The sequence below is a fragment of the Bison bison genome, unplaced genomic scaffold, assembly GCF_000754665.1.
Source record: "Bison bison bison isolate TAMUID 2011002044 unplaced genomic scaffold, Bison_UMD1.0 scf7180017864044, whole genome shotgun sequence".
NCBI classification, from domain to species: Eukaryota; Metazoa; Chordata; class Mammalia; order Artiodactyla; family Bovidae; genus Bison; species Bison bison.
In genome coordinates this window covers 1,366,036-1,392,264 of record NW_011494616.1, presented here as the reverse complement: position 1 = coordinate 1,392,264, position 26,229 = coordinate 1,366,036, and the positions used below count along the sequence as shown (strand labels likewise).

Genomic DNA, 26,229 nt, shown 5'->3' with positions numbered 1-26,229 from the left:
TATGAATTTTCTCTGGAATGTGCATTATGTTATAGCTGATGCGTGCATTGTTATGGGTCTATTGTTTCCATCATGGTGTTAAAAAATTTTAAATACAAGGCTTGGTTTACTTGAATATTGTTGTTTAGTTGCTAAGTCATGTCTGACTCTTTGTGACCCCATGGACTGAAGTACTCCAAGCTCCTCTGTCCTCTACTATCTCCCGGAGTTTGCTCAAATTCATGTCCATCGACTCAGCGATGCTATCTAACCATCTTTTCCTCTGCCACCCTCTTCTCCTTTCCCATCATTATGGTCTTTTCCAATGAGTCAGCTCTTCGCATCAGGTGGCCAAAGTATTGGAGCTTCAGCTTCAGCATCAGTCCTTCCAATGAATATTCAGGGTTGATATCCTTGCAGTCCAAGGGACTCTCAAGATATTGCTCTAGGATTAATCAAATGCATTGTTATTATTACTTGCTGATTCGTGTCTGATTCTTCGTGACCCCGTGGACCCCATGGAAGCCTGCCAGACTCCTCTGTCCATGGAATTTCCTAGGCAAAAATACTGGAGTGGGTTATCATTTCCTTCTCCAAATCAAATGCATATCCTTAACCAAACATGGCTGTAAACTACTAAACTCTATGAACAGTTTTATAAGGTTTGTACTTGGTTCTATTTACTTTGAGTATCAGAGTTGTTGTCTCAAGTAATCAGGTTTTACTCCCAGCATCCATTACAAAACACAGAAAATCTCTTTTTAATTCAAGATTTTAGAAAGGTTATAAAATTCTAGAATGCGAGTTGATAAATTGCATAGCAATTTACTTTACTGCACAGAGTAAGCAAAATCATATAGGACAAATGATAATTCCTGAAAGGAATCTTCAGTTCCTATCTCACCTGTACCCTGTAGTGCCCAATCGAGGCTGGATTTCTTGCCTTGCATAGTCTGAAGGCTGGAGTTTCTCATCTGGGTGGGCCACATTATGACATTATGATTTTTGTCTGGTTGTTGTTCCCCTGCGTCAAGACCTTTGCTATTCTTTGCAGAAAATTATTATTCTTTTTGTCTGTAGTTGCTTGTGGCTCACTATAAGTACCAACTCTCCACCACTAGTTTTCTAAAAGGGTTTTGTTTTCCTCCAATATGTTCATCAAATGCCTGATTGCGTGTTGGGTATTCCTGAGGCATGATCACACAGCCAGGAGCATGTCGAGTTCTGATTGCACTCTGCATTTTCTCTGTTAAGTTGGGGCAGCGAAAAAGATCAGATTCTCTCATTTCTGACGAGAAGACAAAGGGTCTGAACTGAAAACAGAGGCAGAACCGTGGCCCCTGATCTTCTGTAACAAATGTCAGCATGCCCAATCACACTGTTAAAGGGTCTCCCTGGCTGACACTTTTCAGGGGTATATTTTCAACTATGGCCCCTCTGCATGGATGTTGCTTGTATTTTTATATTGATCTTAGTTATCTTCCAGCACTAAATATTTAAGATGTTACTCTACTATTCAAAATATGAAAGTTAATGTGATAAGATAAAAATATTATTAAGGGATTAAAAATATGAATTATGAAAGAATACTCTTCCTTCATAATTATGAAGGAATACTCTTCCTCCATAGTTATGAAGGGATTCTCTTCCTTCATGGTTATGAAGGGATACTGTGAAGGAATAGTATCCCTTCATAATTCATATTGAACCCTTATTTATTTTATCTTATTTTTTCTTGAGCTACATGACACATTTGTTAGGACATAGTTTGAGGGTTCAGAGGACATAATTTCTATTCCCCCCAGACCACAAGATTAAAGCAATCCAGAGGGAACACTGACACCTAGGTCTGCTTGGTTCTACAGCTCATGCACTTTCCCTGGGCTCAGTTGTGGCCACTCTCACTTCGCTTGAACACCTAAGAGCCTTCTTCCCAGAAGCCATTGAAAGAATGACTATTTGTCAAAGGGAAAAATATTTGTTGTATAAATATAGTGAAAGTGAAGTTGCTCAGTCGTGTCCGACTCTTTACAACCCCACGGACTGTAGCCTACTACGTTCTACCGTCCATGGGACTTTCCAGGTAAGAATACTGGAGTGGGTTGCCATTTCCCTGTCCAGGGGATATTCCCAACCCAGGGATTGAACCCGGGTCTCCCGCATTGTAGGCAGATGCTTTACCATCTGAGTCACCAGGGAAGTCCCTGTATACATATAGGAAACTCTTAAAATTAAAAACAGAACAGAGCCTAATATATTTTCCAAGTATTGATCAGATCTGTTACTTTTGCTGCTGCTGCAGTTTTCCAAGTAAGAAAATTATTCAAAGAAAAAGACACTGAATTAGTGTTTGATATATGCTACAAAGAAAGAAGAGGGAAAGTGTATGGATGCTAATGGGTAAGAAATAGGTGCTTAGGTTTGAAGCAAGGAAAAAAAAAAATTGACTTTTGATTTCTATGTGGGAAAACAAAGGCATCAAAGGGTGGTGTGTGAATAAATGTCTCAGAGAGCAGGCCATGATTCCTAAAGTGAGGCAGAAAAAAAATAAATAAATAAATAAAGTGAGGCAGAGATCATTTCATGTAACTAGAAAGGACATTTTAAGAAGCATTGATATAATCACTCTTGGGATACAGGGGTTTTGAAGAACCTAATGAAAAATGAGGCAAGTTTAAAAAAAAAACAGGAAAATGAATGTTAAAAAGGAGATCTATTTGATAGTATGGGCTTCCCTGGTGGCTCAGAGGTTAAAGCATCTGCCTGCAATGCGGGAGACCTGGGTTTGATCCCTGGGTTGGGAAGATCCCCTGGAGAAGGAAATGGCAACCCACTCAAAGTATTCTTGCCTGGAGAATCCTATGGATGGAGGAGCCTGGTGGGCTACAGTCCATGGGGTCACAAAGAGTCGGACACAACTGAGCGACTTCACTTTGACTTTCACTTTCTTTCTGATTTATGAAATGTGTCAGTAGACATCATCATTGTCATGATCGTAGGAAGATAGTGGGAAGCATGTGCTTAGAGGGAAGTGTGGCCACATTATCTAATGTGTCATTCAACTTACCCCCATGGTAAGAAGCTTTATCCTGGAAAACAAGAGCTGCTTCTGTATGTACATAGTGGCTTCTGGGAGATTTTATTTTTCTGGAAATAAAATTTAAAATTTATACAAATCAAGTACTTTGTCTTTTCCATCAAATATTCTAAGATCGACACTACATTACTAATCCTGTTAAAATTCAATGTTAATAGATTTTATTATTAGAAAAGATGATATCATGGCTGCCTATACATTAAACTCAAGGTCACAGATTCAAAATTTTGAATATCATCTTAATCATGCTCTTTCTTTTCAGTTGATTTGATCATATATATTTGGATGTCTGAAAGCCAATATAGTCTTCTATTTATTGATTCTACTAGTTAAACATTTCTGAGATGTATGATAATCCATGATTAAGTTAAAATAATAAAAAGACTACTTGAGATTTATCGTAGACTGGATATTAAAATAGGTGATGATAGGTGTTGACCCATAAGATACAAAGTCAGCCATATTAGCCTAGTTCTTGAGAGTAATTGTGAATTCTCATGCCTTGTACTTGTTTAAGTTTTCTTTTCTTTCTTTCTTTTTTAATGTAACACGCTCTGTATGGTTGATCCTGTTTTGAGTAAAGTACTTGTTTTAAGTGAAATGCCTGAGGTTCTTAAATGATATTTCCTACTAATGTTTTCTCCTAGCTTATAAAGGGAAACACTAAATTATGTTTGAGTGTTCTCTACCGTTTATTCCTCAGAACACTAATTGTTCTTAGGCTTCAGTTTACTTTAACTATACGAAGACTTGCATCCACCTTGGGAAGAGTAGGAGCCTTGATAGACTTGGGTTCTGTCAAGATAATACTTATTTATTAATAATTCAAATAATCAAAAAGTCATAAATTCCAATCCAAGTAAGGTGTTGACTTTAAAATATGTGAATTTGGCTTCCAAATGGTCCCTTCTGCTTACCGGAAGTACTATTGAAAGTTTCCTTCAGAAAAATGCCAAAATAAAAAGACAGCAGTCCCCATTTCATTATAAAAAACAGGTTGCTATAGCTTCAAGTTAAATTACTAATATTAGCTAATTGATTTTTAAATAGACACAGCCATCTGGAATGAAAACATTAGCTGGTGGGGGTAGAGGAATGTACTGTGGTTTGAAGATATTCCTAGGTTTTGATTAAATGACAAACAAAAAGGTAGCTCTGTGTACCCAGTGAAGTTTTTCTGTTTCATGTGAGTGTCATTATAAATCTCTCTTCCTTGTACTAAAATATGTAATTTGGTCTTACAAAGTATACATAGAAAATAGCATGGAATATACCAATCACCCTCTTGTTCATTATTTCCATTTCTTATTTTGCAGGTATCAGTAAGTTTTCTAATACACATGGTTTATCTATCACTCTAAAGAGTTAATATGAAAAGAATTCACTCTAATTTTTATCTAGCTTATATAGCACTCAATTTTTCTCCTTTATAAAACAGCAGAAACTGAAACTAATAATCTTTATATTCTTTTTCTTTAACTATTTATTTTGTATTGACATATAGCCAGTCAACAATTCTGTGGTAGTTTCAAGTGGACAGGAAAGAGACTCAGCCATACATATGTATACATATATCCATTCCTCCCAAACTTCCCTGCCATCCAGCCTGCCACATAACATTGAGCAGAATTCCCTGTGCTGTACAGTAGGTCCTTGTTGGCTATTCATTTTAAATACAGCAGTGTGTACCTGTCCATCCCAACTCCCTATCTATCCCTACTATCCGTCCTTTTCCCCCAGCAACCATAAATTCATTCTCAAAGACTGTGAGTTTACTTCTGTTTGTAAATAAGTTCATTTGTATCATGCCTTTTTAGATTCCACATGAAGGATGTCATATGATGTTTCTGTTTCTCTGTCTGACTTACTACACTCAGGATGGCAGTCTTTGGGTCCATCCATGCTGCTGCAAATGGCATTATTTCACTTTTGATGGCTGAGTAATATTCCATTGTATATACGTGCCACATCTTCTTTATCCACTCCTCTGTTGATGGACATTTAACTTGTGTCTGTGTCTTGGCTCTTGAAAACAGTGCTGCAGTGAACATTGGGGTGCATTATCCTTTGGGGTAATGTTTTCCTCCAGATGTATGCCAGGAGTGGGAATGCAGAGTCATATAGTATCTCTGTATTTAGATTTTTAAGGAATCTCCATGCTGTTCTCCATAGTGGCTGTACGAGTTTACATTCCCACCAACAGTGTAGGAGTGTTCCCTTCTCTTCACATCCTCTCCAGCATTTATTGTCTTAATGATCTTTATATTCTGTTTTACAGTGTTATAGCTCATCTTGAGAAATAGGAATTATCTTAGATAAGAATATAGAAGTCTAAGTAGGCCTTCAATTACATATTTCTTGATTTATATATTAATAATGTGCTCTAATAATAATAATAAATACAGTATACTCAGTACCTGTTATATTCTTGACATAATGATATGAATTTTATATTCATATTTCTAAATATTAAGGCAATATTGCAAGGCCAATGTTAATATTCCCAGTTTTAAGTTGAGGGAATTTGAATATGCATAGTTTATCAGTCTAAAGAATTATATTAGTATGATAAGAATTCATTCAAATTTTTTTTATCTAGCTTGTATATACATTAATTTACATGTGACTCAGGAAAGTTAAGTAACCTATCCAAACTATACAGCTTATGAGTACCAAATAACTGATAGCTAAAAATCAAGTCAAATTCTGTCTGAATCTAGAGCTTCTTCTCCATCCAACAAGTTAGATGATTGAGAATGTTACGTAGTTGCCCTTCATGTAAAAGTGATTCTGTGGTTCTCATAAATCAAATACAAATTATTATCTGAAGCCTGTTTCTAGTTCACATAATATATCTCTCTTTTCTTTAGAAAATATGTAAACATAACGTCCCCTGCTTCCAAAGATTTTGACCATGTAGGATCTCTTTAAAACTGAAAAGGAACTCTTTGAATCAATAAGAATGTAAAAGTGGAACTTATTTTAACTCGAGCTTTGATGTTTTAGAAGAGTCCTTTCACTATATCCTGTGCAGTTATTGCAACAGGAGCCAGGCTAGCCCTTAGAGCCAAGGAGAACCTTAAGAGTGTAGGCAAAATCGCTGGAAATTTCCTGAATTTAATTCTGCATATATCCATTTAAGTAACACACATAGAGTGCTTATCATTTGGCTCTGCAGTGGCTTGGTCACGAAGATGAATGACATCTCTGTTCTTGACTTGCTGAGGTCTAGTGTGGGGAATAGATGTGTAGCCAGTGTTAAAATATCCAATGATTTATGTTATGGTAGAAGGAAGGACAAAATTCTGTTCAGTTCAGTCGCTCAGTCATGTCTGACTCTGCAACCGCATGGACAGCAGCACGCCAGGCTTCCCTGTCCATCACCAGTTCCTGGAGCTTACTTAAACTCATGTCCACTGAGTCGCTGATGCCATCCAACCATCTCATCCTCTGTCATTCCCTTTTCCTCCTGCCTTCAATCCCTCCCAGCACCAGGGTTTTTCCAGTGAGTCAGTTCTTCCCATCAGGTGGCCAAAGTTATTGGAGCTTCAGCTTCAGCATCAGTCTTTCCAATGAAGATTTCCTTTAGAATTGACTGGTTTGTTCTCCCTGCATTCTAAGGGACTCTCAAGAGTCTTCTCCAACACCACAGTTCAAAATCATCAATTCTTCAGTGCTCAGCTTTCTTTATGGTCCAACACTCACATCCATACATGACTATTGGAAAAACCATAGCTTTGACTAGATGAACCTTTGTAGGCCAAGTAATGTCTCTGCTTTTTAATATGCTGTCTAGGCTGGTCATAGTTTTTCTTCCAAGGAGAAAGTGTCTTTTCATTTCATGGCTTCAGTCACCATCTGCAGTGATTTTGGAGTCCAAGAAAATAAAGTCTGTCACTGTTTCCATTGTTAACCCATCTATTTGCCATGAAGTGATGGGACCGGATGCCGTGATCTTAGTTTTTTGAATGTTGAGTTTTAAACGAGCATTTTCACTCTCCTCTTCACTTTCATCAAGAGGCTCTTCAGTTCCTCTTCACTTTCTGCCATAAGGGTGGTGTCATCTGCATATCTGAGGTTATTGATATTTCTCCTGGTAATCTTATTCCAGCTCGTGCTTCATCCAGCCTGGCATTTTGTATGATGTACTCTGCATATAAGTTAAATAAGCAGGGGGACCGTATACAGCCTTGACATACTCCTTTCCCAATTTGCAACCAGTCCATTGTTCCACGTCTGATTCTAACTGTTGCTTCTTGACCTGCATACAGATTTCTCAGAAGGCAGGTAAGGTGGTCTGGTATTCCCATCTCTTGAAGAATTTTCCACAGTTTGTCGTGATCCACACAGTCAAAGGCTTTGGGGTAGGCAATAAAGCAGAAGTAGATGGTTTTGTTTTTTTTTTTGAAACAGCCTTGCTTTTTCAATGATCCAACGGATGTTGGCAATTTGATCTCTGATTCCTCTGCCTTTTCTAAATCCACCTTGAACATCTGAAAGTTCTCGGTTCACCTACTGTTGAAGCCTCACTTCAAGAATTTTGAGCATTACTTTGCTAGCGTGTGAGGTAAGTGTAATTGTGCAGTAGTTTGAGCATTCTTTGGCATTGCTTTTATTTGGGATTGGAATGAAAACTGACCTTTTCCAGTCCTGTGGCCACTGCTGAGTTTTCCAAATTTGCTGGTATATTGAGTGCAGTACTTTAACAGCATCATCTTTTAGAAATAGCTCACCTCCACTAGCTTTGTTTGTAATTAGGTCCTTTCATTCACAGCAGTTCAGGTCAGGGAAGGCTTTTCTGGGGAAATACGCTTTGGGCAGAGTTCTGAAGGTTGAAATGGATATACTACTTTTTTGCTCTTGATAAATGGTGAGCCAGCAAGAGCCACTTTCTCCCTTCCATGAACTTAGCAAATATGAGACTTTTTTATGAGGTGAGTGGGAAAAAAATCCAGAAATATGCTATCTGTAAAAGCCATACTTAAAAAGAAACAAAGGGATAGGTCACTGTCTCTCAGAGTAGTTGAGATGATTAATAAAGGAATCAGGAAGAATCAGATAATTAGAACAGATTGATCACTGGTAGTGAAAGTGAATTTGTAATTAAAAAAACTCCAAACAAACAAAACTCTAGGATTGGACAGCTTCACAGGTGAATTCTAACAAACATATAAAGACAATCTAATATTGTTCCTTCTCAAACTATTTCAAAAAATTGAAGAAGACAAAACATTCCCAACTTAATTCTATAAGACCACTAGAATCTGATATCAAAACCAAAGACACTTCTAAACATAATTATAGGAAAATATATTTGATGAATATAGATGCAAAAATTCTCAACAAATATTATCAAACTGAATCTAACAATACATAAAAACAGTCCTATACCTTTTTATCAAAGTACAGGATGATCAAGTTGGATTTATCTCAAGAGACTCAAGGATGGTTTAATATTTTCAAACCAATCAGTGTGATACACCATATTAACAAAAGGAAGGACATAAATCACATGATCATTTCAATATACACAGAAAAAGAATTTGACAAAATTCAACATTCATTAATGATAAAAATTTTCATTCTATAAAAAATTGCAATAGAGGGAACATATCTCAACATAATAAAGGATATTATGGAAAACACACAGATAGCATCATACTCTACAGTGAAAAATTGAAAGTTTTTACTCTAAAGTTAGGAACAATACAGGGATCCCCCCTTTACTACTTCAACTTAAATGCAGTATTGGAACTCCCAGACAATCAGACAAGAAAAGAAAGTTATCCAAGTTGGAAGGGAGGAAGTAAAACAGTCACTATTTTGCAGGTGACATGATACTTTACATAGAAAACCCACAAGACTCCACAAAAGAATAATAGCAAAATGAGAAATAATAGCAAAACTAAACAAAGATAGTGACATCTGGTCCCATCACTTCATGGCAGATGGAAAAACAGTGGAAACAGTGACAGACTTTATTTTCTTGGGCTCCAAAATCACTGCAGATGGTGACTGCAGCCATGAAATTAAAAGGTACTTGCTCCTTGGAAGAAAAGCTATGACAAGCCTAGACAGAGTATTACAAAGCAGAGACATTACTTTGCCAACAAAGGTCCATCTAGTCAAAGCTATTTGGTTTTTCCAGCAGTCATGTATGGATGTGAGAGTTGGACCATAAAGAAGGCTGAGCACCAAAAAATATATGCTTTTGAACTGTGGTGCTGGAGAAGACTCTTGAGAGTCCCTTGCATTGCAAGGAGATCAAAACAAATCAATCCTAAAGGAAATCAATTCTGAGTATTCATTGGAAGGACTGATGTTGAAGCTGACACTCCAATACTTTGGCCACCTGATGGGAAGAACTGACTCACTGGAAAAGACCCTGATGCTTGGAAAGGTTGAAGGAAGGAAGAGAAGGTGGTAACAGAGGACGAGATGGTTGGATGGCATCACTGACTCAATGGACATGGGTTTGAGCAAGCTCCAGAGATAGTGATTGACTGGGAAACCTGGCGTGCTGCAGTCTATGGGGTCACAAAGAGTTGGACATGACTGAGCAACCAAGCACATAGCTCTCAACTATAGTATCTATCCAGATCATAATTATGAATATTAGTTTTTGGCAATCAGAATCACATCTATTTCCAAGAGGATGAATATTAAAGGTGCTGCTACATAAGAATGAAACATACTTTGTAGTATAATATAAAATTAAAAATTTGAAGTTTGCCAAATAGCAAAGTTTAGAATACTGATTTTACTTAATTGGAATTCTCCCCAAATTTTTATTTTCATAGCCCTATAGCCAAAAATAGCATTTTTTCTTGCAACTAAGATTTCTACTAAAAGTTTCTAGTGTTATAAATACCTTGTATATACATAGTTTGGTAAACATAGTATAGGTTAGCCAAGGATATACAATTTGAAATACAAAATCAGTATTAAATGGTCTTCTTCAGTCTATTATCAAGTTTATTTTCATTTTGAAAAACTATACTATAATAATAATGCTTAATTTGAAATTAGACCCAAACTAGATAATTTATTTGTATCTTTAGCCATCTAATCATTGCTTTGGAAAGGATGATCTTATCTACTAGTTTTCAAACTTCTTATGCATCAGAATCACTCGAAGGGCTTTTATAATTCAGATTTCCCCCACAGATTTTCATTTAATAGTTCTGACCCAATAAATTGTATTTCTAACAAGTTTCTGGATGATCCTGATGCTCTATAATCCTCTAAAAATAGAATAAATCATGGATCAATCCATCCGGTTTGAAGGGAAGAGTTAGAGAAGAAATGATTTTCAGTCAAAACAAAGCCAACAATTCTAGGGTTTTTATGGAAGTTGTTTTGTTTTCATTTGGAACAGTCTCCCTGGAATTTCACTGCTCATGTGTTTTTGCAGACCCTTTGCATCCAGGGAATTTTTCCTTATCTGAAGATCATCTGGTAATCAATTAGGTTGTTATAGAGGAATGACCTGTGAATTGATTATCCACTATTTAGTAAGAGGGCTTCCCTGGTGGCTCAGTGTAAAGGAGCTGCCTGCCAGGGCAGAAGACACGAGTTCAATCCCTAGGTCAATCAGGAAGATCTCCTGGAACAGGAAATGGCAACCACTCTGTATTCTTGCCTGGGAAATCCCACGGACAGAGGAGCCTGGGCAGGCTACACTCCATAGGGTTGCCAAAGAGTCAGACATGACTTAGTGACTAAACAACAGCAACACATTTAGTGAGAATTTTTCATGTTTTTCCAAGAGACAGAAATTTCAGAAAAATAAGCTACTTAGTTCAAAATAAAAAATTAGTACATTGTACTCTCCCTCTCCTTGCTGTTCCTCTGGGGTCAAGGAATTAAGTCAGTTGCCTGCAGGTAAGTGTATGTAACTTCATCGCTGTGACAATACTTTGAGAAATGTGAGGATAGGAGAAGCAGCAAGATGAGTGAGTAAGAGTACATGGAGGAGTTAAAGCTCTGGATGAGTAATTTATAGCTTCTTTTAAAGCACTATTTAGTATTTCAGGCAAATGAGTTTTAAATCTTACTGCATCTAGATTCTAAAACCATAGGATTTGGTAGTACATGAAAAGTCTCTGCTTGATTATAGATGAACAGAGGATGTATTATGGTGGAGGAATAGATCAGGTTATAGCACCTTCTTTGCTTTTTTTCCAGTGGAGTTTTCTGTATTCATTTTATTTGTGGAAATATTTTGATGCCATATAGATTTTTTAAGCTATAATTTAAAATTTTAAGTAAAATTGAATTTAAATGTTTAAATTGTTTTTCATCTTCCTATATATCCTTAAAAAGAATTGGAATTATCATAATTACTTTTGAATGACAGTTTGCATTAGGATTGAATGCCTATTTGAAATATTTTGCCCTATTCTTTTTTACATATTAAGTAAATGTAATATTTAGATCAGTTTCCAAAATGTTTATTAAATTGAATTGAAATTTGTTATATTAAAATTTTAAAACTACCCATCTATTCTAGCCTTACATTTGTATTAACTTGTTATAGTTCTTATAATATGAAAGGTAGTATCTTTTTTTCCTAGTCAGTAAAATTGGTTTTGCAAATACCCAGAAGGAAAGTTAGTCACATTTCTTTAAGGACTTTATTGAGATGGTGTGAGAAGAATTACTTCAATATTCTTGATATTTAAGTTCTTAGATAATAGAGGTAATCAATATACTTGGTGGTGATTTTAATGATGCTGTTTCCCCCCCCAGAAACAAGTGGCATCTATTTTATATAAGTGTCCTGTGTCTTTTTGCTCTAAGCTAAGTTTTCACTATCAAGAGTTGAAAGACAAGTCTGCTAACGACAAAACATGCTGAAAGAATGCATGGATGAAATATAAATAAACCTGAAATTATATAACTTGATCAGAGTGAAGAAGATCCATTATTTGTACCATTCTATGTGGATTGCCCTATCTGGGGACCTCTGAGAATGGATAATTACTCTTTTGAGTTTCACTTATTTTATTTTGTATGACTATAAAAGCTTGGTGAATATTTCTGTAAATCATAGTTTGAGGGAATAAAAACGACAAGAGATTTATACTATGTCAATACAGATGGTCCCCAGGGTCAGTGGTTCAGTTACCGAACCAGGTTCATCCTGCTGACACACAGCAAGCCAAAACGCTGAGCCCCTGGAGATTTTCAGCAGAGAGAGGACTTATTGGAAAGGCAGCCCAGTGAGAAGACAAAAGAACAAATCTCACAGACCAAGGGCTAGGGTTATTGATGGGATAAAGAATAAGAAAAACAGGGGCATCTGAGGCATGGGGAGCTTGGGAAGCCTGGGGAGAGGTGATTGGAAAAAGGTGCAATGATTATCTTCAGGTGCAGGTGCAACTAAGCTACAGGCTCCTACACGTTCAGAAGGTCACTTTGTGAACACTGGGCATGCCCATTTGAAGAGTCCGTGGTCCTACCCAGTCTTAACCAACTCAGCTCAAATTATATGCAGCTGACTCCAGGTTTTTGGAAAACTTCTTGGGCAAACATTTTACTATTTAGGCCATGTGCTCTTGGAGGACATGCAAATATTAAAACAACCTTGATTAGTCCAGGCAGGTGAAATAGATTTGACTAATCACTATGCATGGTTTCAGTTCCATTTACCAGTTTTCAACTTTACTACAGTGTGAAAAAGATAAGCATTTAGTAGAAACCATAGTTTGCGTTTTGATCTTTTCTGTGCTAGCGATAGGCCTTTTGATATTTTCTGAAGATGCTGGGCAGCAGCCGTGAGCCACAGTTCCTAGTCAGCCACAGTGACCACTGGGTAAATAACCAATATGCTTGACAACATTTAGTTTTCACTTTCAGCACAGTATTCAGTCAATTACACGAGATATTCAATGCTCCATGTAAAATATGCTTTGTATTAGATGCTTTTGTCCAACTGTAGATTTCCATAAGTGTTCTGAGCCTGTTTAAAGTAGGCTAGGATAAGCTATGATGTTTGGTGGGTTAAGTGTACATTAAACACATTTTGACTTAATGATATTTTTCATGAAGGGGTTTATTGGGAAGTAACCACAACGTTAGTCAGGGAAATTCTGTACTAGGATTTTTTTAAAGAGAAAGTATGTGTTTTAAAAAAATATATTTATGTATTTATTTGGCTGCACCAGGTCTGAGTTGCGGCACGTGGGATCTAGTTCCCTGACCAAGGGTTAAACCCAGGTGCTCTGCACTGGGAGTGTGGATTGTTAAGCACTGGGCCTCCAGGGAAGTCCCTGTACTAGAATTTTTGTCATCTCTCTTGTATGTTTATCACTAATTTTATGTATTCTGTTTAAAATCACTGAGACAATTGAATGATTCTATTTTTCATAAGTATATAATATTAAAGTTTATTCCGAATGTCTCAGATACTTATTTGCATTATAAGGGATGAAATGGCAGGCTTGAGAACGTGAATGCTGGTCCTGCTAGGCTAGACTACCTGTTAGAAACTAAGCAAGTCTCTTTTGTCAGAACTCCATTAATGAATGCTTTTTGCATCCTTCATAACCCTAAAATGTTTCTTTACTTTCTTCATGTGTAAATTAGGGAGACCATTCCTACTAGATCAATTATTTTTTTTGTCCTTCAAGTTTTACTGAGATATAATTGCCATACAGCACTCTATGTTTAAGGTGTAGGGCATAATGTCTTGACTTACGTACAGCATTAATGATTACCACAAGAAGTTTAGTGAGTATCCATCTGATATATTATGTACTATAGATAGAAGATAAAATGAAAATAAAAACATTTTTTTCTTGTGATGAGAACTCTTGGAATTTACTCTCTTCACAACTTTTTAAATAATAGACAACAGTGTTAATTATATTAATCATATATTAATTAACTAATTATGTGTTATGTAATATAATGATTATGTTGTACATTACATCCGTATTCTTTATCTTATAACTAGAAGTTCGTACCTTTGACCACCTTCATCCAATTCCTTTCCCCTTACCCTTCTACTCTGGTAATCACAAATCTGATTATTTTTAATGAGTTTGTCTTCAGAGTATGACTGACCTATAACACTGTGTTAGTTCCTGGCGCACAGCATAATGTTTTGAGATATTGCCATTCATTACAGAATGATAGTGATGATAAGTCTAGTTACCATCTTGTCACCATACACCATACTTTTTTCCTTAATTTTTGTTTTAACACAAGAAGTCATTATTCAAAAGAAATCATTATTCAAAGTAAGAAGATGAAAATTAGGCTGCTCTGGTTCAGGGAAGAACCTCTTCTGGAGAACACTGTGAGTCAGCTCCCAGGTACCCTGGCATCCTGTGGGACAGAGAGTTTGGACATCATTATAGATGTCCTCCCAGGTCTAAAATGCTGTGATTGGTTATATAATCTCTAAGTTGCCAGATCCACAAAATTTCCATTTCTGGAATTTTAAGCACCAATGTCTTAATAGAGTGAAGGTTTACTTATAATAGCAGATGAAATTAAATAGTTTTTCCCATTGACAGGAGCATAAGGTTTTCTTGTTTTGCTTAAGTCAAATGTAATTTGGACTAACTCTTTAAAAAAATCTTGTAATTTATCTGTTCAAATATAATTGTGCAATGTGTGTGTGCTAAGTCGCTTCAGCCATGTCCGACTCTTTGCGACCCCATGAACTGTAGCCCACCAGGCTCCTCTGTCTATGGGATTCTCTAGATAAGAATATTGGAGTGGGTTGCCATGCTCTCCTCCAGGGGATCTTCATGACCCAGAGATCAAACCCAGGTCTCTTAAGTCTCCTGCACTGGCAGGTTGGTTCTTTACCACTGTCGCCACCTGGGAATTGTGCAATAAGTAGAAGTTAATATATGAGAGAAGGAAAATTTAGTGCCATTTTTTAACAGTGACTATTTAACCTGCCCATTGACTTAACATGCTTCCTCCTTTTCACCAAAACTTTGTCTCCTTGTTCTTTTTCTTCTGCCTCACACTCTGGTTGATGAACATTCCTCCTTCATCTGATTGTCCTGGGAACCGTGAAACACTCTCCTGTTTCCCTTTCTTTCTGTGCTGCTACCAGTGCCTTAGGAATTTTATTTTTCTTGCCGATTTAATTTAGAAAAAGGAGACTATCTCCTAGACCATTGGATTTTCACTTTGGGATTTGCCCTTGGAATTTGCTTGAAGCTAGCAAGTCAATTTATGATGTAGAATTTATTCCTCACATAGAAAAGATGTTGTAAGGATACACCAGAAACTATAGAACTTTTAGTACTAAATTCTGTAGCTTATTTACTTTATAGGTGAGTTCCACAATATGTGTTGGTCTGGGAATATATCAACTATTATAAATACTATTTCTACAGAAAAGTGAGGTCTGTATTTCAGGCAATCAGTGTAGAGATGAATGCTGAACATCAGAGCTGGGGACTGTATATATTTATTGAACCACAGGTGCTTACATGCAGTAGTTCTGCACCATCCATTAGAAAAGTACCAACATGTTCTTTTCTTTTTGCAGGTGAATTGAATTTAGCCTGAAAGGCTGAAATGGAACATTTTTAGGTCTAAGTTGTGTATATATGTGAGTGTGTGTGTATTTACACACACACTCACATATATATTCATATATACACACATTTTTAAAAATTTAGATATAATAGAAACTGAATAGGATATAATAGGTGGTACTAAGATTGCATTAAGATTTGTGAAGCGGACAGTTGCCTTATATTAAACAGCAAGTAAAAAAATCAAGCCAGTCCTTCATAAACATTTTTTGCTGGGATGTGCTTGTTTTCTGAAACTACCTCTACTAAATCTCCTGTCAGTCTTGAAACTAGAAGGCAGAAAAGCTTCTAGTGCTACAGCCAACTGCAGTGTAGCCAGAGAAACAGGCAACAAAAATAGAACACCAGGATTGCTGTGCGTGGGTGAGGCAGAAACCACATTATGAGCAAAAGCTTCCAGTATTATTTTAGAACCAATACAGAGCTCTGCACTTCTCTCCTCTCTCTTCCAAAAACACATACTACAAAAATAAAATGAAATGAAATGTATGTGCATTTGCCCTCTTAGAATTATGATTCTTGATCCCCATCCCCCCCCTTCCTTTCTTTGGAAGGAAATCGCCAGTATGGAAACACAGTGTGTAAAGCAAGCTTGAAGGGAGGAAAGAGTTAATGGCTTTTAAGGCCCTGCAATAGAGAATTATGGTTTGAAAGATAGAGGCTGGACAGCTGGGTTTGCTGGGGTATTTTTAAATGCATTAATGCAGGCTCCAATCACTCGGCCATGCTTGACCTATTTTTGGCTCAGGCCGACCATTGTTCTATTTCTGTGCCTGTGGGCCATGCTGTTGTTGATTCATATGCAAATGGATTATCACTAGCTTTAGCCAACTTGAGCTGAGAGAGACCAGAGAGGAGGAAGAGACACACACACAGATAGCAGAAGGGCACCGGCTGAAGCCACTGGCAGGACTGACTGACGGTTTCTACAAGGAAACTCTAGCAGCCTGAGGAACTATAAGCCAGGTTTAATTGGTTTCTTTTTCTCGTGGGTAGAGTTAGTATTTTTCTACTTACTCTGATAAAGCAATAACCCTGAAGCACACTCCTAGTTCCCACCTGCTTTTAGTTTCCGGGATAGCCTAAACTCCAGAGAGCCCTAGCATCCACTGGGTCCTTTCTGCTTTGTACACAGGTTGGTAACCTAGGAAAAGTGTTCAGGTCTTCTGAAAAGTGCGTGTCCCTCTGAACAGAAAGGAAATCATTGTTGAAGTTGATCCTCTGCCGCTTTTCCTTGGGGAGGAGGGAGGACCAGCCAGGGTAGCTCCTGGGGCCCGTGCACTGAGCAGCGATGAATCTTTCATGTAGCTGAAGTAAGAGTGATTGGAATATGCTGCAGACAATTTACGAGACTGACTCGTGTTTTTCTTCAGATGGGGTGGCTGGACGAGAGCAGCTCTTGGCTCAGCAGAGAATGCACAGTATGATCAGCTCAGGTAAGATCTTTCTTCATCACTGAGCCGTTTTCTGTGTGAAAAGGGGGCTGACTTGGGAAATGCAGCTCAGGGAAGCGCCTCTCTTAAGGGTTTGCTGCTTTTTGGTGTTGATGTTGCTATTTTCTTGGTGCATCTGGAAGGTTTAACTTAGATCCCTTCCATTGCTGTTTCCGTGCATATTCAGTGTGCTCAGGGACAGGCTGCTTCTGAATGAAATCGCCAAGCTTCTGATGAAGGATGGGACTGAGTTAAGTAAAATGTAGTTGGGGGTGTTTTGCAACTGACTGACCGTGCAACTAGAAAGAGGAGATGTTTACTGACTGTATGTGTGTTCTAGTGGGACTTTAAAAATCAGGTAAGTTCATATTGGGGCTACAGTTTCCCTTGCAGCCGTCTCTAGCCAGATGATTTTATATTTACAGTGTGCCTACAGAATCACATCTATTTATAGACCTACCTTTTGAAATGTGTTTGCTACAAGAGTTGTGAAGGTAGTTTTAATTTGGCTTTTTTTCCCCAGCCCGAAATGAAACTTCTTAAGGATGAAATAAAATTATTATTAGCAGATGGTTATTTTAATCGTCTTCAAAGCTTTTGGGGAGTCTAGCATTGTCAGGCAGATGCAGTGGCATAACACACATATAAAGGTGTTATGTGCAGGTGCAACATTTTAAAGAATAACAGAAACAGACTCCGATTTCTAGTTTCTCTGTTGTATATGCTTGTGCCTTCAAGAAGCTGAGCTGATGGGAGATGAAGCTTGTCAGCTTTATCAGTTTCTGTTTGTTAAAAGCGCAGACTCTCAGGGCAATAGCACGGTACATGGGTACTTGTAATTGTTGCTTTTCATATTTATCCCTAGCTAGTTCTGAAAGCCTGAGGGACTTTTTGTCTTGGTTCTCTTCCGAATGCTTCAGTCTAAATTGGCTTAAAGTTCTCCCTCACATCTTCTGTGTTTCTGTGTGGGCTTAATCATAATTATAGATCACCACCTAGATTTCCATATTAAGAATGTGGCATAAAGCAGCGTTTACTTGGTAGAACTAGATGGGAAAGAAAGATTCCACAGGTTGGCTTCATATCTGTTTTAGCATTGAACGCCTTCTCATCTCTGTATCTGTGTTTGAAGCAAGTTCTCTTTGAAGCTCGGTTATTTGGAATGATTTTAGGATCCTTCTGTTCCAGAGTAAAAGATCAATTTTGGGTCATTTTGGTATGTTCACACTTAAGTGACAGGACTTACATTAATTCGTGGTGCCTGCTTATTGAAAGCAAACATACCAGAATGTCAGTATAGTTTATTACCTTTGCGCCTGCAAAGCCGACAGAAGCATGGGGAGGGCTCAGCCTGTGTGTCTCTGATGGAACTGGTCACTTAGCATTTTATTTGTAAATATCTACCAGCTCTATTTAAATTGCTATTTTAGATGTCTGTTCAGTACTACACTTTGTCCTTTTAGTCCTTATCTCTGTGTTACAAGTTTACTATTTCTTTCATATGGTAGAAAACAAGCTGTGCCTTTCAAGCAGAGACTGTCTGGTAGCACCGAACCTTGCTACAGGTGTTTGCAAGCTTCACTTTTTCTCAGTATCTGATAATTACACACAAATTTACTCCACTTTCAGTTGAGATTGTCATTTTCCTGACATTTCATGATTTTTTTTATACAAAGCAACAGTATTTTCAAGCAGGGACCCGCTTGAGACTGTCTGTGCTGTTGTCAGTTTTACAGGAAGAAACATGTAAGCACCAATAAATGAAACGTGATGTCAATTGACAAACACTCCCAAACCTGTCTGGTATACATAAGGAAACTCCAAGTTCTCTTTATTTTTAAATTTGAAACATGAAGACATTTGCGTTCTTCCTACCATGTCCTGTAACTTTTGGTTTTGTTTATTAGCATATTATTATATGCCCTTAAGTTTAATTCCCCTAGTCTTGTGTGCTGCTGAGGCAGTGACTCTCAAAGGTGGTGTCACTAAGAGTATTTTACAAAATGCTGGTGTCTGGGGGTCTGCCTCTTAGTGTTTCTATTTAAATGGTATGAGAAACAGCCTGGACACTGGGGTTTTTTAAATCCTGAGTAATTCTAATATGCAGCAAACTTTGGTTATCACTGATACAGGGGAAAGGGGAAGTGATAGAGATGCTGGTGACCCATATTGGTAGGGCTTGCCTTTTAATTGCTACATTAGGGGTGTTTTTGTTTACATTTAGCTACAAATCTTGTTCCTCTTTGGACCAGTGGCATAGATGTGACTGAAAGGGTTAGAAATTGATGGAGTTGTTGGATCTGAAAGAAAAAAAGATACACTGTAGCAGTGCAAGGTGGAAGGAATACTATTCTAGGAGCTGAGAGCTCTGTGTTCTAGCCAGAGCTCTGCTGCTAAATTGTGAAACTGGTTTACTCACTGGTAACCTAAAGAATAAAGATGTCCTCCTGCTTACCTCTTGGCATTCCTGTGAAGGTCAAAGGTAACATGTTGTTAACGTGTGTTCTCACTATTTTTTATTAATACTTTTAGTGAATGAGCTTGGGTTTCTGGTTCTTCAGTACCAAGATCTATCTCGCCGAATGAGCCAGATAAGCTATAGATTGTACATCACATGGGTGAATGACTTTTTATTTTGATAAATTTTCCTTAGTTACCTTACAAATCAGGGTTTGGTTTTGTTTTCCTGGTCTGATAAGAATTAAATTCTCTCCTTGAGCAAATGGTGACTTTTAATCAGAGTAGCTTGCGCGCATGTGTGTCTGTATGCTATGAAATGTTTTATTACATAATATTCAAAGGCAAAGAAGTTGCGGAATTAACAGTGAAATCCCAGCAGATTTCTTGAGATTAGTTGTTTGAAAAGCTGTGTTTTCTTGTTAGTCATTGCTTTACAGTTCCTATTTGTTTTTCTAGTTATGTTGGATACTATGCATTAATATCGATGACTGTACTTCAGAGCTCTTTATACACTATTGAATTACAAGTGCTTTTTATGGTTCCGTTTTTTCCTAATTCTGACCCAGCCACGCTAAACATCTAAGGTAGAATTAGGTTCTACAATGTAGTCTGCTAGTGTTTTTTTCTTTTCTTTTTTTTTTTTTTACTAAAAATGTTTTATAATATTGAATCTTGCAGTTCGGTATGAGTGACACATCTTGCCAGGTCAGTCTCCACTTTTGTGGCTGTGTGGGCCAATGTAAGTGATAAGTGGCAGAAGCTGAAGCATGTACAAGCACTGACTCAGGTCACTGAGCAGTGGCTGGCAGAATACGAGGTGTTGCCCTATTGCCAGGCTTGTTGCTTAATATGTTGGACAGCAGAGCCATCCAGATGATATTGGAATGATTATTATGAAAGAATTTCCTAGAGTTTGTACAGCATCATTGTAAAACACATTTACAATAAGGAAAACTCCTGTTTTCACTATGTATTCTTATTTTAGGGTATAAAAGAAAAACATTGAAATCTAAATTCTGAATTTCTTTTAAGGAAAATGTCTCTTCCCCCTTTCAGAATCCTTTCATCTCCTTGGTGTGTATTATCGAGGGAAAATGAACATTTAAGATTCAGTAGTCATTTATGTCTACTTGGAAAGCAGAATCTAATTATGAAAATGTAAGTCTGTGAAATGCCCCTGTCATGTCAAGAATCACTTCTGGCATTCCCCATAATCACTATTTTTCCCATCCTCTAACTCAGGTTATCTTTACTTACAAGGTTGTTATCAATTGAAATATTTGATAAGCAAAAAGCTGGTTATGAGTAGGCCCGTTGAGAATGGGGACGAGAATGAGTATTATATTTTTCTGTGGGTAACACAGGTGGCGTAATTGTTGTGTCCTTTAAGTAAGGAAATTCAATAAATCCCTCAGAAGACTATGATAAGCCCAAACTCTGAATTTAAAAAGCTGATTTTTGAGATGAGAAATTTGAAAATGTACTATATTATGTCCCACCAATGATTAATAATGAAGTAATCCTAAAATAGTATAAACTGTCTACCCCCACGCCCCATACACAACACTTAGCATTAACTGGGCAAAGAAAATGATTTGACCTAATGCAACATATCTCAGAAACTGGCAGTCAAAGGAAAAATGGAAGCAGGGATCTTTGATCAGAGCTGAGAGACTTAACAGGGCCTGAATTCTCTTCTTCCTTAGAATTTTACTGACAAGTTGACAGCTTCCTGAAAATTCTCACTAACATTCCCATAACTGGAGAGAAGCAAACTGAGTGGATATCCTCAGCTTTTGGTGCTGGTGGTGTTTTTTTCGTGTGACTGAGGAATAGTATGAAGGATTCTGGAAGAGAAACTGGTGAGATGGAGGAAGGTGAACAAATGCTCCCTCTCCAGAGAAATGAAGACTTCAGAGCAACACTGTCAATTGGAAACAAAAAGACCCATAGCTTTTTGCAGTGAAATATTCTTCCCCGAAAACTAATATGATAGATCCTACTAAGAAAAAAACATCAACTTCACTGAGACCATGAAATTATGTAATAATTTATTCCTGCAAGTAGAGCACCTTAGTAAGAACATAAATTCCATAAAGCAGAAGCTCAAAGATAAGATGCTAAACCAATAATATGGGATGGAAAAGGATATTTTAAGTCTAGGAAAACAAATTTAGAATGAAAAAAAGCATGATAATTATAGAACAAAAATATTCATTAGAAATAGCAGGAAACAGAATAGATACCAGTGAAAATTTTTACCAACTAAGAGGAAAGGCTGGAGACAATCAGAGGGACTGAAAAAGGAAAATGGATTAAAGCAATTGGAGAGAAATCAGTAATAAGACAGTGTACCATAAGAGTTATTATGTCCTGAAGTTGATATTCTAAAACATTGAAACAGAAGATTATTTTCTAAAAATAAAGATTATTTCACTGACAAGGGGGAAAAAAGAAAGAAATCTGCATATTGAAAGAATTCTCATCTTTTAGGAAAATTTGCTGCAAGTGCTCAGCACAGAGTCATATCCTAACTGGGCTATTGAATTTCAAATGCTAAATAATTCTTCAGGGGTTCAGGCAAGTAAAGCAAAGATCTGCAATAGAAGAGAGAGGGGGTGGGGAGAGAATGTGTGAAACTCAAGGCTTATCAAATTTACCCAGCACTCCATGCCAGAAGATAATGGAGGAAAAGCTCAGAAGCTGTAAAAGAAGTGCAACCTAATGTTCCACTCCAGCGAGATGTTATTAAAGTATAGAGAAAATATGTAGGCAAGTTAGACATCTTCAACCACGACCCAGACGGCTTGACGGGGAAGCCCACACAATGGTGGGGAAAAAAAGAACTTTAAACAAAAGCCAAAAGTGAAATGTAGTCAGAAGAGGAGGAGAAAGCATAGTTAGGTTAATGGGGCAAAAATTGAATCCTTTTAAACAAATGTGAGACTGTGGTTGTAGGACGAAAAGCAAATTTTATGAAGTAGGGCAATGTAAAAATATTCCTAAAGCTCTCATCAATGTGAGGCATTGGGGAGAGGTGAGATGTGGGGATGTGTGAAAGCACTAATATTGGCTCCTTTCTGAGCAGGGACAGACTCCCTGCTGTTTAAAATAGAAACACATGGTTTAAAAAAAAGAGACTCCAAACACTGATTTCTTTTAAATAGTTTTTTCATTTAATCTTAGACATATCTTTTGGAAATAGTACCTCATATAGAAAGGAAGCATTTAGTATGTTTATTGTCTTTTCAAATGCAGTTTTTCATTATTAAATTCATTTGAATTTATTTTTTTAAATAAAAATGACTGGTGATATCTCATTTTGTAAAAGTTTATTTTATCTATCTCGCAGAATAATTAATATATAAATAGAAGAAAATCAGGAAGAAATTGTGCATGGTGGTGGTAGGGGGACTTCTGTTTTCATTGTCATGATTTTTGCCTTGCATGAATTTTTATAAAATGCCCATATTTTCCAAAGTGTTTCTTGCACGCTCACACATGAAGCTACTATGCCGAAATACTAACACTGATTAACTGTAAGTATTAGATACAGAAGCTTGGTTAGTCTTCTACTGCAAGTAACAGAAAATCCAATTTGAAGTAACAGTGACAAGATAATTTATCATTTAGTAAAATAGCTCGGTAATCAGTCATATCAATGGCAGTCAGGTTCTTCATAGTTCTACCAGTACTGCTGGTCTTAGAGTTGGTATCATCATAAGTCTCTTTCCTCCAGTAGTCTAAAGTTGATTGTAGCAATTCCAGACATTGTCTACATACACAATAAATTCCAGAGACATAGATGAGAAAACTTTGCCTCCTTAGATGTTTTCTTAAGGAAGGAAGTTTTTCTAAGAAGCTCTCTAGCAAGTTTTCTTTAATAACTCACTGACCAAAAGAACATCACCTGCCCTTATATTAGTAAGTCGTTGAAAAGAAGATTGAGACCACTATGATAGCTCCTTCAGACCATGACTGAGCCAGGGAAGGTGGAGCCTGCAACTAATACTCTGACTTCCAGAAGAACGAAGAAAGGGTAAGCAGAATGGATGATGTTAGCTGGACTCCATTTGCTGCTACGGTGTTGGTTGGTGGTTGGAATTTTCTTCTTTGTAATTTTCTTTAGTTTGTAATTTGTCAAAATACAAATAAGTGAAGGAAGTGGACTGTGTAATTTCTCTTTCCGTTGAATTGTGTTACTACATTTTCATGAAGCTATACATCCATTTAAACACTGATCTTTTTTTTTTTTTTTTTTACTATTATAGAATAGAAATTCTTACTTAGTACTCTCTGTTGTTAGGACTCCCTAATACTAAAGAGACTGAAGTAATTGTGGAAGAAGACTGGGTCCCTTTAGGCTGCAAGTCGTCATTTTTTCTTTTTTGGGAAGGAGGAAAATCAACATTATGGACTGGTGCATTAAAGCTTTCATTGGAAATTTGAGTAAAATACTCATTTATTGTTGGCTTTGAGAGATACAGAAAGTATTGCAAGAAATTTTTAAAGAATGTGTAAACTTTTTCAGTACATTAAGGGAGGATTTTCTTTAAAATATTCAGAAAGCAATTTCTTTGCCAGTATGTTGCTATAGTCATTACATTTTCAGAGTAATGAACAATTTTAACAATCTGGGATGGTAACTTCGTTTTAACATTTTTTTTTCCTGAATTAGAATACTTTGAAAACAATTTAATTGCTGTAAAAGTCCATAGAATGACTTTTAAAACAAGCCTTCTTTAGATGAAATTCAAAGATATTTTGGCATGTGTTTCAAAACAGTGTGTCAGTATTGTGGTCTATCCAGTTCTTAAAAGGAAGTTGCTGTACTAGTGGATATTAGCTTGGGATGTGAAACGCCCTTACAATGGGCAGTTCTGATCTTGGGAGATAGACAATTGGGATATGAAAGGACAAGAAAATACCTTGTTCCCACTAATTCCATTCTTCTTCCACTAAGTCAGTTGCACAAAACAAATGTAATTAAAACAATTTTTTTTAACAATACTAAACTATGTGTACTTTTAAGTGTTATCAGAGAACTTTATGTTCAGTGCTTGATGAATACAAAACTAAGTCAGTCTTACGTTTTATAAAAATATCAGTTCCATTCCTTATATCCATGTTAAATTTTCCATAGTAAAAATAAGTGATGGGCCTTTTATATATGGTGTTTTAAAAATATCCAATAATTAAATCCAATGAAAACTACATTTAAGGGAGAAGGAAATTTACCAAACCACAAAGTGTAATTAGTCATATACTTATGATTAAATTCTTTGCATGTTGATAAGTCTGGAAATACCCCAGAACTTCACTTTCTTGTGTCTTCCCCTCATGTCTTCCCCTTCTTCCTCTACCACTTGTATTTGAAAGGTTCAATTTGTAAATTATATTCAGCATTGACACAGCTGTAGCCATGTGAATGTCATTTTCAATTATTCAATGTAAGTTTTGGTGGGTGGCTAAGGCATGGCATTTCCAAGCTCAGTTAAAATATGATACTGTCATGTTTTTTTTCAAAATTTGAAATTAAAATTAAAAACAAACCAAACAACAACAAAAAAACCCGGGAAAATTTCTCTGCATCTCCATTAAATTACCCTGTGGCCTGGGAGTTCTTGCTATTGTAGAAGCATGTTCACCCAGAAAGTTTTCAGGGAACCCCACATAGGGTGAGCTAGAAAAGCTCTTCATGAATTGAACTCGATTTAAGTTGTATTTGTGATGTTGGTTTTTGAATCTGCTTATGGAGAGAATTCAAGTATGAATTTTGAGTCTGTGATTTTACATCAGGAGCTACTCATTTTTTATTAGTAATAAATATTATCACTGTCAGCATCTTTATTGTTTCTTTCTGCCCCATTCGACTCGAATCTAGTTGTTTAGTCTCAGATTAGAAGGTCAGTGATTGGACCTCTATATGCTCATCTTGTTTGTTTTTTTTAATCACTGTCATTCTTATTATTGATATAATAAGCTAATGTTTCAGAGCTTTTTCTATACTAGGGGTTATTTTACCATTTAATCCTCTCCACAGCTTGAGGAGGGATACAATAGTTGCAGCATATTTTACTGATGAGAACATTGTTTCGGAGAAATTTACTGATGGTCATCATGGCTAGGAGCTGACAAAGTCAGCTATGAACTTGTTCTTGTTTACCGTGTCCCTGCCACTTTGTCTCAAAGAGGAAAATATTTAGCATGGTAGAATGGTTTTCATATCTGTTTGGTGCTAAAGATGTGGAATCAGCTATACTTACAAACACACATCTAGATACTCCTCTTGGTCCTGAGAAGTTTACAGCACACATATGCAACTTTGTAGAAATACTTTCTGAAAGGGCCTTACTTCACAACCCCAGAGCTCGATAATTAAATTGGAGTAAGTTAACAAGATCTCTTAGACTTTATTTTTCTGGGCTCCAAAATCACTACAGATGGTGACTGCAGCCATGAAATTAAAAGACACTTACTCCTTGGAAGGAAAGTTATGACCAACCTAGATAGCATAGGCAAAAGCAGAGACATTACTTTGCCAACAAAGGTTCGTCTAGTCAAGGCTATGGTTTTTCCTGTGGTCACATATGGATGTGAGAGTTGGACTGTGAAGAAGGCTGAGCACCGAAGAATTGATGCTTTTGAACCGTGGTGTTGGAGAAGACTGTTGAGAGTCCCTTGGACTGCA

At 36.9% G+C, this 26,229-nt stretch overlaps 1 protein-coding gene across 9 annotated transcripts in view; it reads left to right on the top strand.

Moving 5' to 3' along the window:
* Nucleotides 1-26,229, top strand: part of HDAC9 (histone deacetylase 9) — a 1,025,726-nt gene that overhangs the window by 424,379 nt on the left and 575,118 nt on the right. For 6 of the 9 annotated variants that reach the window (XM_010835593.1, XM_010835596.1, XM_010835590.1 and 3 more), the window contains one exon: nt 17,019-17,081. In XM_010835593.1, coding sequence (XP_010833895.1) covers nt 17,019-17,081 — 63 coding nt within the window. The other 3 variants (XM_010835594.1, XM_010835595.1, XM_010835597.1) reach the window with 3 other exon arrangements.